General features: G+C 42.0%; 1 protein-coding gene across 2 annotated transcripts in view; it reads right to left on the bottom strand.

The window, feature by feature from the left end:
* Positions 1 to 11,488: 11,488 nt before the first annotated feature.
* Positions 11,489 to 18,623, bottom strand: part of COMMD1 (copper metabolism domain containing 1) — a 170,235-nt gene continuing 163,100 nt past the window's right edge. For both annotated transcript variants that reach the window (XM_061432750.1, XM_061432752.1), the window contains one exon: positions 11,489 to 11,712. In XM_061432750.1, coding sequence (XP_061288734.1) covers positions 11,605 to 11,712 — 108 coding nt within the window. In that variant the 3' untranslated portion in view covers positions 11,489 to 11,604. The remainder of the gene's footprint in view (positions 11,713 to 18,623) is intronic.

Here is an 18,623-nt window from a genome sequence, read left to right as displayed (position 1 = left end):
AAAATTGGTATGGTCATTATGGAGGTTCCTTAACAAACTAAAAACAGCGCTACCATACGGTCTAGCAATCCCATATATTCAAAGAAAACTATAATTCAAAAATATTTGAATTAGATATTGAAGTGAAGTCGCTCAGTCGTGTCCGACTCTTTGTGACCCCATGGACTGTAGCCCACCAGGCTCTCCATCCATGAGATTCTCCAGGCAAGAATACTGGAGTGGGTTGCCATTTCCTTCTCCAGGGGATCTTCCTGACCCAGGGATCAAACCCAGGTCTCCTGCATTGTAGGCAGACGCTTTACCATCTGAGTTACCAGGGAAGCCCATAAAGTGAAGTCGCTCAGTCGTGTCCGACTCTTTGTGACCCTATGGACTGTAGCCTATCAGGCTCCTCCATCCATGGGATTTTCCAGGCAAGAGTGCTGGAGTGGATTGCCATTTCCTTCTCCAGGGGATCTTCCCGACCCAGGAATCGAACCCAGGTCTCCCGCATTGCAGGCAGATGCTTTAAAAGATATTAACGTTCACAGTAGCACTATTTACAATAGCTGAGACATGGACACAATTAAATGTCTATTGACAGATGAATGGATAAAGATGTGGTGTATATATATATATATGTATGTATACACACACACACACACACACACACACACACACACACAATGGAATATTACTCAGCCACTAAAAAGAATAATGCTATTTGCAGCAACATGGATGGAACCAGAGATTATCACACTAAGTAAGCCAAAGAAAGACAAATATCATATGATATCACTTATATGTGGAATCTGAAAAAAAAGATACAAATGAATTCATTTATAGAACAGAAATAGACTCACAGACATAGAAAACAAACTTATGGTTACCAAAGGAGAAGGGGGTGTAGATAAACTAGGAAGACGGAATTAACATATATACACCACAATATATAAAATAGATAACTAACAAGGACCTACTGTATGGCACAGGGAACTATACTCAATATTTTGTCATAACCTATAAGGGAAAAGAATTTGAAAATTTATATATATATATGACATATACATACATATCTACATATATGTGGGCTTCATCCCCTGTGGCTCAGATGGTAAAGAATCTGCCTGTAGTGTGGGAGACCCAGGTTCAATCCCTGAGTCAGGAGGATCCCCTGGAGAAGGGAATGGCAACCCACTCCAGTATTCTTGCCTGGAGAATTCCATGGACAGAGAAGCCTGGTGGGCTACAGTCCATGGGATCACAAAGAGTTGGACATGACTGAGCAACTGTCACTTCACTTCACATACATATATATATATATGTGTGTGTGTGTGTATACACACACAAAATATTGAGTATAGCTCCCTGTGCTGTACAGTAGGTCCTTGTTAACTATCTATTTCAGGTGGCTAAGTGGTAAAGAATCCACCTGAAATGTAGGAGATAAGAGTTTGATCCCTGGGTTGGGAGGATTCCCTGGAGAAGGAAATGGCAAGCCACTTCAGCATTCTTGCCTGGGAAATCCCATGGACAGAGGAGCCTGGTTGGCTACAGTCCATAGGGTTGCAAATAGTCAGACAGGGCTGAACACACCCTTGAGGGAAAAAGCAATTTGCAGCATAATACACAGTGTGAATGCACTTGTGTTATAGGGATACATAAAACAATACTGTAAATATGGGCATATATGAAGATAGGTTCAGTTCAGTTCAATTCAGGCACTCAGTCGTGTCCAACTCTTTGCAACCCCATGAACCGCAGCACATCAGGCTTCCCTGTCCATCACCAACTCCCGGAGTCCACCCAAACCCATGTCCATTGAGTCGGTGATGCCATCCAGCCTTCTCATCCTCTGTCGTCCCCTTCTTCTCCTGCCCTCAATCCCTCCCAGCATCAGAGTCTTTTCCAATGAGTTAACTCTTCACATGAGGTGGCCAAAGTATTGGAGTTTCAGCTTTAGCATCAGTCCTTCCAATGAACACCCAGGACTGATCTCCTTTAGAATGGACTGGTTGGATCTCCTTGCAGTCCAAGGGACCCTCAACAGTCTTCTTCAACACCACAGTTCAAAAGCATCAATTCTTCAGGCTCAGCTTTCTTCACAGTCCAACTCTCACATTCATACATGACCACTGGAAAAACCATGGCCTTGACTAAACAGACCTTTGTTGGCAAAGTAATGTCTCTGCTTTTTAATATGCTATCTAGGTTGGTCATAACTTTCCTTCCAAGGAGTAAGCGTCTTTTAATATATGCAGGTCAGGAAGCAACAGTTAGAACTGGACATGGAACAACAGACTGGTTCCAAATAGGAAAAGGAGTACGTCAAGGCTGTATATTGTCACCCTGCTTATTTAACTTATATGCAGAGTACATCATGAGAAACGTTGGGCTGGAAGAAGCACAAGCTGGAATCAAGATTGCTGGGAGAAATATCAATAACCTCAGATAAGCAGATGACACCACCCTTGTGGCAGAAAGTGAAGAGGAACTAAAAAGCCTCTTGATGAAAGTGAAAGAGGAGTGAAAAAGTTGGCTTAAAGCTCAATGTTCAGAAAACTAAGATCATGGCATCTGGTCCCATCACTTTGTGGGAAATCAATGGGGAAACAGTGGAAACAGTGTCAGACTTTATTTTTGGGGGCTCCAAAATCACTGCAGATGGTGACTGCAGCCATGAAATTAAAAGACGCTTACTCCTTGGAAGGAGAGTTATGACCAACCTAGATAGCACATTCGCATCAGGTGGCCAAACTACTGGAGCTTCAGCTTCAGCATCAGTCCTCCCAATGAACATTCAGGGTTGATTTCTCTTAGGATTGACTGATTTAATCTTGCAGTTCAAGGGACTCTCAAGAGTCTTCTTGAGCACTACAATTCGAAAGCATCAATTCTTCAGCACCCAGCCTTCTTTATGGTTCAACTCTCAAATCCGTTCATGCTGCTGCTCCTAAGTCGCTTCAGTCGTGTCCGACTGTGAGAACCCATAGACGGCAGCCCACCAGGCTCCCCCGTCCCTGGCATTCTCCAGGCAAGAACACTGTAGTGGGTTGCCATTTCCTTCTCCAACGCATGAAAGTGAAAAGTGAAAGTGAAGTCGCTCAGTCGTGTCCGACTCTTTGTGACCCCATGGACTGCAGCCTACCAGGCTCCTCTGTCCATGGGATTTTCCAGGCAAGAGTACTGGAGTGGGGTGCCATCACCTTCTCATCCGTTCATGACTACTGGAAAAACCAGTTTTGACCATATGGACCTTTGTCAGCAAAGTGATGTCTCTACTTTTTAATACACTGTCTAGGTTTGTCATAGTTTTCCTTCCAAGGAATAAGTGTGCTATCCAAAAGTTGAGTGTGTTATCCAAAAGTTAAGAACCTAACTAAAATGCATCTAAAATGATGCTTTGAAGGAATCTGAACATATAACTATATAAACATATATAAAGTGTGCTTCTTCCAGCCCAGTGTTTCTCATGATGTACTCTGCATATAAGTTAAATAAGCAGGGTGACAATATACAGCCTTGACGTACTCCTTTTCCTATTTGGAACCAGTCTGTTGTTTCATGTCCAGTTCTAACTGTTGCTTCCTGACCTGCATATAGGTTTCTCAAGAGGCAGGTCAGGTGGTCTGGTATTCCCATCTCTTTCAGAATTTTCCACAGTTTATTGTGATCCACACAGTCAAAGGCTTTGGCATAGTCAATAAAGCAGAAATAGATGTTTTTCTGGAACTCTCTTCCTTTTCCCATGATCCAGCAGATGTTGGCAATTTGATCTCTGGTTCCTCTGCCTTTTCTAAAACCAGCTTGGACATCTGGAAGTTCACAGTTGTTTGTTAATTGCTAAGCTTCCAGGTACAAAACTAGGTGTGGTGTTCCACCGACAAAGAATGGCCCAGCTGTTATGCAGCAACCACTTCTCCCCAGGGGACTCACACAGGGCAACAGGAACCAGCTGGGTCTTGCCCCTCCAGCAGTGATTCCTGGGCTTCTTGCCCACAGGAGGTGCAAGCTGATTCTCGCAGGGTCAGGTCCCCAGTGAGGTTTCTCCAGCTCTTCAGGGAACTTCAGAATCAAATTCCCTTAGCTTTTTGCTCAACTGCTCCCTGTATGTACAGGGAGAGGAAAGGGAACTGTTTATTAAACCTTTGCCTTACCTTTCCCCCTTTTTAAAATTTACACACATAAGCACAAATGAAGAGAAGGATCAACTTTTCCCACCTGTCTCAGCAAGGGAATTGGGTGGGTCTGATAACTTGCCCACTGGATACTCCTCAGCTTGAATTATCTGGTTAGTTATTACTTTCTTATTTACTATTTATTTTACTTACTTCATGATTGGAAGGGAGATTTTTCTCTAAATTCCCTATGGACCATATTAGAAGTGGTGGTACACTATCTAGCAAAAGGTTACATCTACAGTTTGATGGATCACACAATAAGTAACTCACAAAGTGATGTGCTTTCTTCCACCTCAGAAAGGATCTGGAGAAAAGTACCTCCTTGATCTGAGGTCCAAAGCCAGGTGGACCTTCACTGCCCAGAGGATCTAGCACCTCATCTCTAACCCCTACCTGGGCTAGTCACTCCAGGTTAGGCTGGGGCTCCAGGGAGGAGTGAATGTTACCTGTCGAATCCACCTTCCTGGGCGCCACTCTTTGGCTGCTGTTGGTTGATAGCAAATACAAACCCTCTGGGCAAAGTTCAGTTTTGCAGAGTAACAACCTTCACCCCCTTCAAGTCACCACAATGTAACGCTGCTTTGAGGGAAAGAGCAGGTAGGATTTTTTTTTTTTTTTAAAGAACACTCATTCCTTCCTCCAAACTGCTTGGGGAACATGAATATGAATATCATGGACAAACAAGACAAAGTTTCTTTTTATGTTTTCCTCACTTTCCCTTCCCTTTCCAGAATCTAGGCCCTGGGGATTCTCTTCAGGAGGTAGACGACCCTTGAGAGAACATCAGACCTCACCTTCCTTCCCAGTCGAGCCAGAACGGGCACACAGTTCAGCTGCAGAAACTGCTTGCGGCCTCATCTCCTCAGGGAGGGAGAGAGCCTTGGGGTTTGCTAGGTTGCGCAGTCCCATGCCTGTTGGCAGTCACAGGTTTTCTGACTCCAGCTATGTTTAGCTTTGTTTGTCTTCCATGGGAACACAACTGATTGAGTCTCCCTTTTCTCAGCTCTTCATTTGCAACAACTCATCACCTAGATCCTGAGTCCCAGATGTACAGCCAGATATGATTCAGATTTGTAAACATCCACACCAGAAGGAAAGGCAGGACCCTTCCATGAAGAGGAGTGACTCTATCCATTCCTGGACTCGTGTTCCCTTTACACCTCCAGATCCAAAGACATACCTCGTTAATCTTCACAATTTCACCTGATTTTAAAGTTTTGGCTTAAAACCTTTCCTGCTGACTCCAGCCCCCTCCGACCTTTCTCTTTGCTGAAACTTTCATAGCAATTGTGTTAGCACTATTCAATTTAGCACTTAATTGGCTACTGACCTGAACTGCTTGTAAACTGCTTCATGGTTATTGGTTTTCAGCTTCCTGAGGAGTTCCTAACAGTAATAATAATGATAATAATAATAGCAGCAGCAAACATATGTGCCAACTCTATGCAGGTATTATTCCAGGGGTTTTCTACATATTGTGCTCAGTCACGTCACACTCTTTGTGACCCCATGGACTGTAGCCCTCAAGGCTCCTCTGCCCATGGAATTTTCCAGGCAAGAATACTGGAGTGGGGTACCATTTCTTACTCTTGGGGATCCAGACCAAGGGATTGAACCTGCACCTCTTTAGTCTCCTGCATTAGCAGGTGGATTCTTTACCTGTACCACCTGAGAAGTCTTTTCTACCTAACTCATTTTATTCTCCCAATATGCCAAATGAGATAGGTATATTGTATTATTATTCCATTTTTACAAATGAAGAAACTGAAACACAGAGATGGTAAATAAGTTGCTCTAGCTTGCACAACTTGTAAATAAAAAAGCCAGGATCTGACCCAGGTCAAAGAGCCCTTGGGTCTCTAAAAGATATTTTTTAGATTATCTCCTAAGTTCTATTTATCCAATTGTATCTAACCCTGTGAATGTGATTTATCATCTATTTTATATATAAAAAACGTTCTCCCTATTTTAAGATGAGAAAACTAAACTTGCCTGAGGTCACAGTCAGGCCTGTGTTGAGCTGTGATTCAAACCTAGATCTCTCTGACTCTAATACTTTCTTTTCCCCTACTACACGGAAGCCATGGATTTGATTAATACTCAGCTCGATCATCACACCTCTGATGCTCCTTCATCTCAAGCACAATTGTGGAGACTTTTGCAGGCAGAGGAGGGGGAAGGATACAAAGATGATGGGATAAGGTCCCTCCCTTAAGGAGTTTACAGCCTCTGGGGTGGAGGTGGGGGGGATTCAGGTGCAGACAAGGAGGTGTACTAAAATGCCACAGGTGCTGTGACAGAAGGTGTGAGAGTTCCGGAGGCACAAAGTGATGAGGGTGGAATATTGAGGGATCCCTAGCTATCACACAGGCGAGTGTACTCAGACTTGTTATATAGTTTTTGATTGAAAGTTTTGTGATGATAAAAGATTTTGTGATAAACTCTGTTGACCAGAAAATTCAACTAAGGGTACCCTGAGCATACTGATTCATGAGGCTTCTGCTATAAATAATAATCCTTTCCAAATCCACTATAATTTGCTGCTGTTCTCTTGGTTGTCCCTGACTCCTTAAGTCTCAGGGAGTTGGTAGAGGAGCCCCTTCCCTAGTGGCTCAGACAGTAAAGACTCTGCTTGCAATGCAAGAGAGCCAGGTTCAATCCCTGAGTCAGGAAGATCTCTTGGAGAAGAGAATGGCAACCCGCTCCAGTATTCTTGTCTGGAGAATTCCATGGACAGAGGAGCCTGGCAGGCTACAGTCCATGGGGTCGCAGCGTCGAACACTGAGTGACTTTCACTCACTCAGAGGTGGCGCAGATTGCCTTCTGGGAATTCATAAAACTGAGACTGAAAGAAAAACTCAGTGAACACATGCATGTCTTTTTTCTGGGAGAGAGAAACCATAGCTCTCGTTGTAAGACACCATGTATTATCCAAAAGTTAAGAACCTAACTAAAACCCATCTAAAATGATGCTTTGAAGGAATCTGAACATATAACTATATAAACATATATAAAGAGACAGTATATGTGTGTATATATGTTTATACCCCTTACTGTGACACGCATAGAAAGTGTCTGGAAGGCAACACACATTCTAGACTATTAACAGTAACTACTTCAGAGGAGAGATTTTTTTTAAAGCAAAAGACAAGGAAGATTGAATTTTGGTTCTATATAATTCTATGCTGATTTAAAAATTAAATAATCTTTAATAATTTTTAAAGAGCATGTGCTTTTTTCAGTATAATAGGAACAGTAAGGCTTTTACCTATTTTCATTAATCAGCCTAAGTACCTTTTAAACTAGTAGATTCATCTCTTATTCCACTTGCACAATTGAATCTGCATTTTCTCCCTTTCCATTTCTCCCCTGCCTGCATACTGTAAATCAACAGAACTTGAAACACTAACACCAGCAGGAAACAGAAAACTAGCGAAGAGCAGGTAAGACAGAAAAAGTCTACTTATAGTCCTTGGTGAGTAAAACATATAAATACTCATATTTTACTATCTTCTCCTGCATAGATTTAGTATTTTATTCTGATAATATATGTACTAAACTTGTAAGTTATTATACCATTTATCTAACAGGAAGCAGGATGAAGCAGATTCTTTTGCAACAAAGGCTAGTGAGTGCGGTATGCAGTTGTGATGCAGTGAGAGATGATTATAGCTGTCCCAGATAAGGGAGAACTGACTCCACTTATATATAAATTGCTATTTCTCAATTTGAGATAAAAAGCTGCACACTTTGCATCTAGTTTTCCCTTCTGCTAGCTAAATCACCATCTAAGATATTTGAAAACCTTGACTGGGAAGTTGGGCAGTTAAGAATTATGAAGTGGGAACTGTCCCACCGATGCCTATCTTTTATAGCATCATGTTTTCAGGAAAATATCCAATCATTTCTGAGCTGACTCTGGAAGCCTTACTTCTTTACAAGGTCCCTTCACTGGTTTAGATATTTATTGTGTATTTCAGAAAACAATATTTTCTAACATCTGTTTAATGTTTATTTTCCTTTAATAGCTATTATATTCTGTTTTCCAAATTTTCACTCAGGTCTAAAAAAATAATTTCAAGAACTACTAGCTTGACACGATGTCAGCAACTTAAGATTTCATATCCTCAATGTCATCCTTGGTTTTTCACCACCTGCTTGCATTTGGGAAAGATTAAATTAAACTAGGGGCTTCCCTGATAGCTCAGTTGGTAAAGAATCCACCTGCAATGCAGGAGACCCTGGTTTGATTCCTGAGTCGGGACGATCCGCTGGAGAAGGGATAGGCTACCCACTCCAGTATTCATGGGCTTCCCTTTTGGCTCAGCTGGTAAAGAATCTGCTAAACTAAACTTTAAAATGCTGTAATTTATTCTGAAACATCATTAGAATAACACTGGGGGAAGACAGGTTCTATACAGGAAAGAGGAGGCTATAATGGTTGAATTTAAGCCTCCAACGATTAAGCCCATAGCAACCAGAGCTTCCAAGATAAGGCAGTCCTGAGAACAAGGCCAAAGCCTTTGTTCCTTACCAACATGAAACCACTGAAGTCTGAAGCTTCTTTTCAGTGCAGTGTTTGGCCTTTCTGTACTGTTTCTAAACAGACTGAAGTTACAGTGCTTATGATTTACAAATGGACAATTTCTGCAAGGCTCATTTCAGGCTGAGGGTTGTCTTTATTTTCCCCCACACTTCCTGAACTCTAAGGTGGTTTTAATCCAGGATTAAAGAGGTAGGCAACCTAGTGGGGTCTGCTAGGACCTTTCTGAGAGTTTTCTCCTTCTCTGGTCCTTTCTCCATGCTAGCACTATCCCCAGGAAGATGTCCTAGTATAAGAAAGTTCCCCTTACAAAAATTTACAAAAAGAGGTTAGTACCAGAAAACACAGAAATTTCTCTGGTGGCTCAGATGGTAAAGAATCTGCCTGCAACGCAGGAGACCTGGGTTTGATCCCTGGGTTGGGAAGATCCCCTGGAGAAGGAAATGGCAAACCACTCCAGTATTCTTGACTGGAAAATTCCATAACAGAGGAGCCTGGTGGGCTATAATCCATGGTGTTACAGAGTTGGACACAGCTGAGCGACTTTCACTCACTCACTCACTCACCAGAAAATACAAAATCCAGATAATATCCAATAGGCAAGAAAGGGAATGATTAAGTCTCATATATTCTTAGAAGTAACACAAACTGATTTTTAACCTGATATTAACTGAAAAGGAATTTGTAATGTTTAGCAAAGTCTTAAAAACTGCACTCTGTACATCAATCATACCTCAGTGACAACAAAAAAACAAAACCTGGGAAAAAACCTATGTGCTCCACTTTCAGGAATTTATTTCAGGGAAAAATCAACTCTCTTTCTAGTCCTAGCCTTCTTTTTGTTATCTCTGTTTATTAGGTTGATGGATCATTTAACTCTTCTTACTGTGTTCTCTATTTTCACAAGACTATAATAAACATAATACACCTTTGGCAATCAGAAAGTAAAATATCAGCATAAAACACACATAAACACACCCTGTCTAAAACCACTTGCACTCAAAAGTGTTTAGTGTTAAATGTGGGGCCCGCCTTCAGCATCCAGTTTCTTTTATTATTATTCTGAAAAATTCAGTATACATTAACAGTTTTCCCAAAGACTTAGGGTTTGATGATATAATGAACAAGCCTATGTCCACTTCTGTGGCAATTACTTTCACAGGATGACCTAAATAGAGCTTCAAACCATGACAATGATGTCCTCTCCCTGTGGACCCATGGACTGTTCCTTCAGGCTTCCAGACTTACTGGACATGTGATCCAAGACTAACATGGTAGGCACAGTTCTCCCTTCCAGTGATATCCGGAATTCCATTATCTGATGAGATATCTTTTCCTTCATTTTACAGCAGGAAACATTATCTAAATTCTCCTGGATCAAATGACAGTAGCCCTGAGAACAGAAAGCAAGTTTTAATAGCTCTTTCACCAAACCACACGACTTTTCTGATTCTGTTTACCATACTGTTTGAAGATGTTTTCTGAAGGGTCCACAGAGGTTACATTCAAAACCTTCTGGTCATTGTTTGCTAACTGCTGGGATGCCCTTAATCAGGGAAGAAATCAAATTTTCTGCTCGGGTTTTGGAAAAGCTCCTAAAATGTCTTTAAGTTGATTTAGGAGAAAACGCTTAACACAAGAAGAATTATTACTGCCCTGGAATAAATTCATTAGAACTGACATATGTTGTAACCACAGACCAAGAGTACTATATTTGGGGGACACATTATATCCCAAAGACAAGTGAAGTTTCTGAATGCTATCATTATCAGATGATAAAAGCTGTTCAACAAGGACCACAGCCTCAATGTTCTGGTTAACAATTTATCTTAGAATGTTCTTGGTGTTTGGTATAACCTCTCTAACAGGACCTAGTTTTCTCAAAAGAAATTTTCTTCAAGAGGTTTTACGTGATGACTCAAAATTTCTAAGGTAAAAGACCTCCCATCACTTCAGCAGACATTTTCCCTTCCCACAATCCTGACGTGAGCTAAGTGAAGGGAGTCCCTGAAATGATGAGGCAATTTAGTTCTGCTAAGTCGCTTCAGTCGTGTCCAGCTCTGTGCGACCCCATAGACGGCAGCCTACCAGGCTCCCCCGTCCCTGGGATTCTCCAGGCAAGAACACTGGAGTGGGTTGCCATTTCCTTCTCCAATGCAGAAAAGTGAAAGTGAAGTCGCTCAGTCGTGTCCGACTCTATCGACCCCATTGACTGCAGCCTACGAGGCTCCTCCATCCATGGGATTTTCCAGGCAAGAGTACTGGAGTGGGGTGCCATTGCCTTCCCGAATTTAGTTCTAGGTTCCAGAAAAGTCCAAGTTTCCCAGTAGCTCAGATCAAACCAGACCACCCCCCGGCCCTTAGATTTAGGCAGAACTAATACAAATGCCTGAATCAGTTCCAGAAGCATCTCATGTCTTACTAAGGTCAGTAAACCTCTTCTAGGGAAGGCAGGCTCCTCAGGCCTCAGTTCAGGCCACATTTGGTCAGCCTGTATTTGCATGAGTAAAATGTTTTCTCCCTTTTAAAAATTCTTACATGATTGATCATGTATAAATTCCTATAATCCTACCCAGAAATAACCCACCATAACAAAGGTTTCTAAAGTTGATCCCACCCTAGTCTGAGGGGGGATTCAAGTCTCTGAGGATAGGGTCCTTAAGTCCTTTTAAAAAAATGCTCTTATGAGTGCCTCTGTGTGCTGAAGGATAAGGACTTCTGCAGGAGATCAACTGTAAGAGTAAAGGAAAGGGAGACAGAGAAATCGCAGCAAGCAGAGGCAGGCAAGATTTGAACTTGAGGATTTAATACTATTGGGGGAATACGATTTTTCTTTTTTAAAAAAAGCAAGCCTTTGGGGAGGGATCATGAACACCTCTGCTTCAACATCTCCATCTTCAGCTAGGCTGGTTGCATCAGTGTGCTGATACTTTCTTCTACCTCTGAGAGCTTCTTCAGGACTTGATTGACCTTGACCTCATCAAATTCCAAACACAGAAATTCAGATTCCTGGAAAACATAAAAGGATATTTTAGACAAGATCCCCAAAACTATCCAAAGCTCTGCATCTGGTATGATCTAGCTCCAAAGGCCAGGGTCTATACCCAGCAAGCCTGACTTAGGTCTCAACACCTAAATGATATTTTACCCACACAATCCCCTAAATGAAACTACCTCTATGAGATATTTCATAAACGCTAAAGAGAGATACAAAATAATTTTTAAAGTAAGTACTTAAGTATTGGGTTTCCCTGGTGGCTCAGTGGTAAAGAACCTGCCTGTCAATGCAGGATATGTGGGTTCGATCCCTGGGTCAGGAAGATCCCTGGCAACCCACTCCATTTTTGCCTGGGAAATTCCATGGACAGAGGAGCCTGGTGGGCTATAGTCCATGGGGTTGCAGAGTTGGACATGACCGAGCAACCAAACAACTTAAGTATTGCTGTTTTATAGATGAAGACTCTGGGACACAGGAAGGTTAACATGTACCACAAAATCAGAAAAAGGCAGAGTCAGATTGTGAACTCCCTGCTCTGGCTGACTCCAAAGTCCATGCAGTCTCCATAGCACCCTGTAATAAAAACAATGGAAAGAGGATTTGGCTTGACTCTCTGTTTGCCTGGGAATTGCCCTCTTCGATTTAGCGGTTATATTAGAAATTATGACAAGCCTGGAACAAGTTGCTTGGGAAACATCAACCAGATAACTGAAAGATAACCAGATCTTGAAAACAGCCTTAAACATTTCTGAGGCCTTTCCACTTGCTGCAAGCCAAGTCTCCTAAGATTTCCTCAAACACATACCTTTTAATCACTGTTAGGATCAATCTACCCTGAATTAGGTAGAGACTAAAGAAAAGTGTGGTGACACTTTGAAGTGTGTGACAGAAGTTTCATGTACACTGGACAAATTCTAGGTCCACTTTGATTTCAGAGACAAGGGAAAAGTATGATTCTGAGTGAATCTGAGGACCATGTTCAAAGTCCTCAAGATCAATAACCATGTAATTTTATGGCAGTATGAATTTTTAGAGACCAGCTACCTTGTTTTTTAGGTAAACAATTGAGGCCTCAGGCACGTTAAATGACATGTCTATTCTTCTGTTTGTTGATGGCATAGCCACCGGGTCAATGCTCTTTATATTTCCTTTCTCAATAAATGGCATTTCCCAATCCTGTCCAAAGTGGCAGGGATCCCTCCCTTCAAAGACAGGGATTCACTCTGTCATCAGCTAGAAGAACCCTCAGGATTGGATTTTGTAAAAGTGCCTTTGCTGTTGGTGAGCAGCTGTGCTGTGTCCATATTGATGGCACTGAACATCCCCTAGGAGAAGCAAGTACAGAGGGAAGGAAGGATGAGAGTTTTTCAAAGGAAGGAAAGGCAGCTTTCCTTACAAGGAACTTTTCCTCAAATATGTATTTAAATAGGAAAGGGGGATAGTCTCATATGTGAGCTTAGAAACTGCCAGGGTTTCATTTAGTTGAATTTAAAGAACAAGAAAGATGTTCCCTGTGTTTGAGCTACAGGCAGGGTTATCTCCTTTTGGAAATAAATGCAGATGTATGGCAAATTAGGTATTTCACGTGGTTAAATTAAGGACAGGTCTCAGATTTGAAAGCCTCTTATTCTTCATTCAGTTTTATGAGAACTTTATTGTTTTTGTTCAGTCGCTAAGTCATGTCTTACTCTTTGTAACCCCACGGATTGCAGCACGCCAGGCTCCTCTGTCCTCCACTGTCTCCTGGAGTTTGCTCAAACTCACATCCATTGAGTCAGTGATGCTATCTAATCTAACCATTTCATCCTTTGCCGCTCCCTTCTCTTCCTGCCTTCAATTTTTCCCAGCATCAGGGTCTTTTCCAATGAGTTGCTCTACGCATCAGGTGGCCAAAGTATTGGAGCTTCAGCTACACAATCAGTCCTTCCAATGGATGTTCAAGGTTGATTTCCTTTAGGATTGACTGGTTTGATCTTGTTACTGTCCAAAGGACTCTCAAGAGTCTTCTCCAAAACCACAATTCTAAAGCATCAATTTTTGGGTGCTCAGTTTTCTTTATGGTTCAACTCTCACATCTGAACATGACTAATGGTTATAGCTTTGACTATACAGACTTTTATCAGCAAAGTGATATCTCTGCTTTTTAATAGGTTGTCTAGGTTTTGCCATAGCTTTCCTTCCAACGAGCAAGTGTCTTTTAATTTCATGGCCATAGTCACCATCTACAGTGATTTTAGAGCCCAAGCAAAGAAAACTTGTTACTGTTTTCACTTTTTCCCCTTCTACTTTCCATGAAGTGATGGGACCAGATGCCATGATCTTAGTTTTTTTGAATGTTGAGTTTCAAGCCAGCCTTTTCACTTTCCTCTTTCACTCTCATCAAGAGGCTCTTTAGTTCCTCTTCACTTTCTGCCATTAGAGGGGTATCATCTGTGTATCTGAGGTTGTTGATATTTTTCCTGGCAATCTTGATTTCAGCTTGTCATTCATCCAGCCCAGCATTTCCCATTATGTATTCTGCATAGAAGTTAAATACGCAGGGTGATAATACACAGCCTTGACAGGCTGCTGCTGCTGCTGCTAAGTCGCTTCAGTCGTGTCCGACTCTGTGTGACCCCATAGACGGCAGCCCACCAGGCTCCCCCGTCCCTGGGATTCTCCAGGCAAGAACACTGGAGTGGGTTGCCATTTCCTCCAATGCATGAAAGTGAAAAAATAAAGTGAAGTTGCTCAGAGCCTTGACATATTCCTTTCCCAATTTTGAACCAGTCCATTGTCCATGTCAGATCTTCAGCCTGATTTTAAAACATTTAAAAATATTTGGTCTTTGAAACAATTGTCTAGGAACTAATAATTACCAGAGTCCAACATATATATTGGAGAAGGCAATGGCACCCCACTCCAGTACTCTTGCCTGGAAAATCCCATGGGTGGAGGAGCCTGGTAGGCTGCAGTCCATGGGGTGGCTAAGAGTCAAACACGACTGAGCGACTTCACTTTCACGCATTGGAGAGGGAAATGGCAACCCACTCCAGTGTTCTTGCCTGGAGAATCCCAGGGATGGTGGAGCCTGGTGGGCTGCTGTCTATGGGGTTGCAGAGTCGGACATGACTGAAGCGACTTAGCAGCAGCAGCAGCAACATATATATTTAGGAACTGGCAGAAGAGATGATGTAACCCATGTTTCACCTCAGTGAGATAAAGCCTGCTACAATAATAAATCACCTGTGTTTCCATTTATATGGGAGGAGCTTATCAAGGACAATGTTCCTAGAGATAGAAAAACCTGAACAAAGTTTAATAAATAGCCAGGATGTTTTCTGACTAAAGATCATTTATTTGTTGTAATTTTCAGTATTCAAATGATCTTTGATTGGACCTCTAAGTATTCATGAAGCTCAGTTCACTTCTAAGGGAAATCAAATACCAGAGAGAAGAAGCAGGCTAAACAGAGTCCAAAGTTAAACAAATATTTTCCATGCACTCTCAAACTTCACCTTTCTCCCCTGGAAACAACACAGACTAACAGTCTTAGAAAGACACCTATAACCATACATGACTCTTCAAGAAACAGTTTACTTGAAACTGCATTATCAAGGCCTGGCTTCATCTAGTTATGCTACCAAAATATTTTATCAGGAAATCAGGAGCCTTTAAACTGGGGCTTATCAAATGGAGCTTTGTCCAAATTTTGCATTTGGCTGGGGTGCCTTGCAGAAAATACATCTAAAGCACTTGAAAAATATCTTTAGAAATGCAAATGATGCTTTTCACCAGATGCAAGAAGTAAAAGAGCAATTGGAAACACTTGATTTTTTCCTCAAAGTCATCCATCTTGATCTGGGCGTAGTCATAATAATGAAAGATGATAAGACTAAATTCCTGTATTTAAGTATCTGAATCAAAGGTAGAACCTGCTTCTTAGTAGAGTGTAGATACATCATCAGATAGAGTCAGAAAATGGTTCAGTTCAGTTACTAAGTCGTGTCCAAGTCTTTGAGACCCCATGGACTGCAGAACCCCAGGCTTCCCTGTCCATCACCAACTCCCAGAGTTTACTCAAACTCATGTCCATCGAGTCAGTGATGCCATCCAACCATCTCATTCTCTGTCGTCCCCTTCTCCTCCTGCCTTCCATCTTTCCCATCATCATCAGGGTCTTTTCCAATGAGTCAGTTCTTTGCAACAGGTGGCCAAAGTATTGAGTTTCAGCTTCAGCATCAGTCCTTCCAATGAATATTCAGGACTGATTTCTAGGATTGACTGGTTTGATCTCCTTGCAGTCCAAGGGTTAATGGTTAGCAGGTGAATAAGCAGATGCATCATTAAGAATTTGTACTCTGATCACGAGTACAGCAATATATTAAACACAAGGATTCTATTCCAAATTAGAAAAGAAAGCAAAGGTAACCTATTCAAATATTCTTTCCAAGTACAAAAGCTAAAAAGTCATAAAATCCTAACAAGAGATCCTTGAGGGGCTACTCTCTCCAAACTAACAACAACAACAAAAAAAACCAAGCTAGCTTTTAATGACATCTAGAAAAGGACATCTTACATGTTCCTAAGGAACTCCTTTCCCAGATAACTATTCTATTTTCAGGAAACTCTTATGTGTCAAGCCTAAATCTTTACTTTTTTAGCTTAAACTCATTTCCCAGCAAGGTCAGAGAATATAACTGATTATTTGTTTATATAATAATTAAAGGCTGTTATTAAGCAAGTGTTTGGTTTCTCCATCTACATACTAAATAATCTTTTTGTTTGTACTATCATTTAGAAGACCTTTTTATCTAGGTCCCAGAGAAGGCAATGGCACCCCACTCCAGTACTCTTGCCTGGAAAATCCCATGGATGGAGGAGCCTGGTAGGCTGCAGTCTGTGGGGTCGCTAAGAGTCGGATACGACTGAGCGACTTCACTTTCACTTTTCACTTTCATGCATTGGCGAAGGAAATGGCAACCCACTCCAGTGTTCTTGCCTCGAGAATCCCAGGGACGGGGAAGCCTGGTGCGCTGCCGTCTATGGGGTCACACAGAGTCGGACACGACTGAAGTGACTTAGCAGCAGCAGCAGCAGCATCTAGGTCCAGCAGCATACCCTGACGAATTCTTTGGCAAAACAATACTATAGTGACAAAAAGTGACTTATTAAAAAATGTGTGCTCACTCGCTTCAGTCGTGTCTGACTCCTTGTGACCCTATGGACTGTAGCCCATCAGGCTCCTCTGTCCATGGGATTCTCCAGGCAAGAATACTGGATTGGGCTGCCATGCCCTATTAAAAATCTAAGTGGAACCATTCAGAATAAATTCAACATAAGACAAAATAGAAATCTTATAGCCTATATCTTCTATATTATTTCCTGTTCAAAGTTTCCACAAAGATCTATCCCAATTTATTGGTCATATTTAACATTATAATACAACTTTGGCAAATTCTAACATGTTCGAAATGTGGACAATGGAGGATGAAAGTGGGAAAGGGCGCTGTAAGATCCCGCTGCTGCTGCTGCTGCTGCTGCTGCTAAGTCGCTTTAGTCGTGTCCGACTCTATGAGACCCCATAGACAGCAGCCCACCAGGCTCCCCCATCCCTGGGATTAACACTGGAGTGGGTTGCCACTTCCTTCTCCAATGCATGAAAGTGAAAAGTGAAAGTGAAGTCGCTCAGTCGTATCCGACTCTTAGCGACCCCATGGACTGCAGCCTACCAGGCTCCTCCATCCATGGGATTTTCCAGGCAAGAGTACTGGAGTGGGGTGCCATTGCCTTCTCCACCAATACTAATTCAGAAGGCCACATTTGGTGACCAGTTTTCATAAAGCAATTCCCCAATTTTTCTTTTGGCTGCATTTACTGACACAAAGAGACTCTTAGCTGAGCACAAAGTTTTAGCCATGAAGCCTATCCCTCTGTTTAGGTTGTCCTTTCCTAAACTGAAATTAACCTTCTGAGCTGCAGCTCTGCCACTCTGAGTCTTCTGGAAAGAGAAAGAACATTTGGCAAAGGTCAAAATTGGCAATGGTGTCTTGAAGAGGAATTAGATAATAAATAAGGTAGCCAGGGCTTTGAATACTGCCCACCAGAGAAGTTTAAAACAGCTTCATAGGTAAATCTGTGTTCACCACTCATTCCCATACTTTCTGCGACCTTCTCAGGATTATACCAATACTGCTCCCAACTCCTGCAGGAGACCTGGAAATAGCTTCTCTGTAGCAAAGAATCCTCCAAGTTACTTCATAAGGAACCACTTGTCCAAAATTAAATTTTATAGTTCTCTGAAAACTGTGCTGATTATTCTTCACTTGTCCTTTTGATGTAGGAGATAGATGGGCTCCAGGTTAGACATTTACAACTGGCCTGTTTACATTTCACTGGACACAAAGAAGTGGGCTTCTGGCTGGTTACTTAACAACTGTTACCATTTCTTGAGACAAGAAATAGGTGGGCTTCAGATAAGTAAGTCATTTACAATCAGCCTCCTGTTTGCTCTCTGAAATGTAAACAGCCAGGTAAATAGCCAGGGTTTGTTTCTTGTAAACATCTTAAGGTCATAGTCATGGCAAGGACAAAGAAGGGCAAAACCCTGTTTGAGTAAAGCGTTAAGGGATCTCTACTTCCCCCTCTTTTGGGTCAAGGGAGACACTACACATGAACAGAAAGGCTCCTTGAGTCAAAAGTCAAGAGATAAAGTCAGGCCATAATTGGTCTTGCTCCTCCCAGAAGCCTTCACTTTGAGATCCATCTTGGCTGAGGGGTGCATGCACAACCCAGGGAAGGATCCCAGGGTAGGTCAAGTGTGGAAAAAGAAACCAGATAACAGGCTCGAAGGAAGACAACAGAAGAACTGACCTGTATGAACAGCTTAATCGCCTCTTTACTGAGCTCTTCCTCACTAAGGGGAACACTCACATACTTTCTC

The sequence above is a fragment of the Bos javanicus genome, chromosome 11 (genome assembly GCF_032452875.1).
Source record: "Bos javanicus breed banteng chromosome 11, ARS-OSU_banteng_1.0, whole genome shotgun sequence".
Taxonomy (NCBI): domain Eukaryota; kingdom Metazoa; phylum Chordata; class Mammalia; order Artiodactyla; family Bovidae; genus Bos; species Bos javanicus.
The sequence above is the reverse complement of the archived record's forward strand: the minus strand, read 5'-3'. Positions and strand labels throughout refer to the sequence as shown.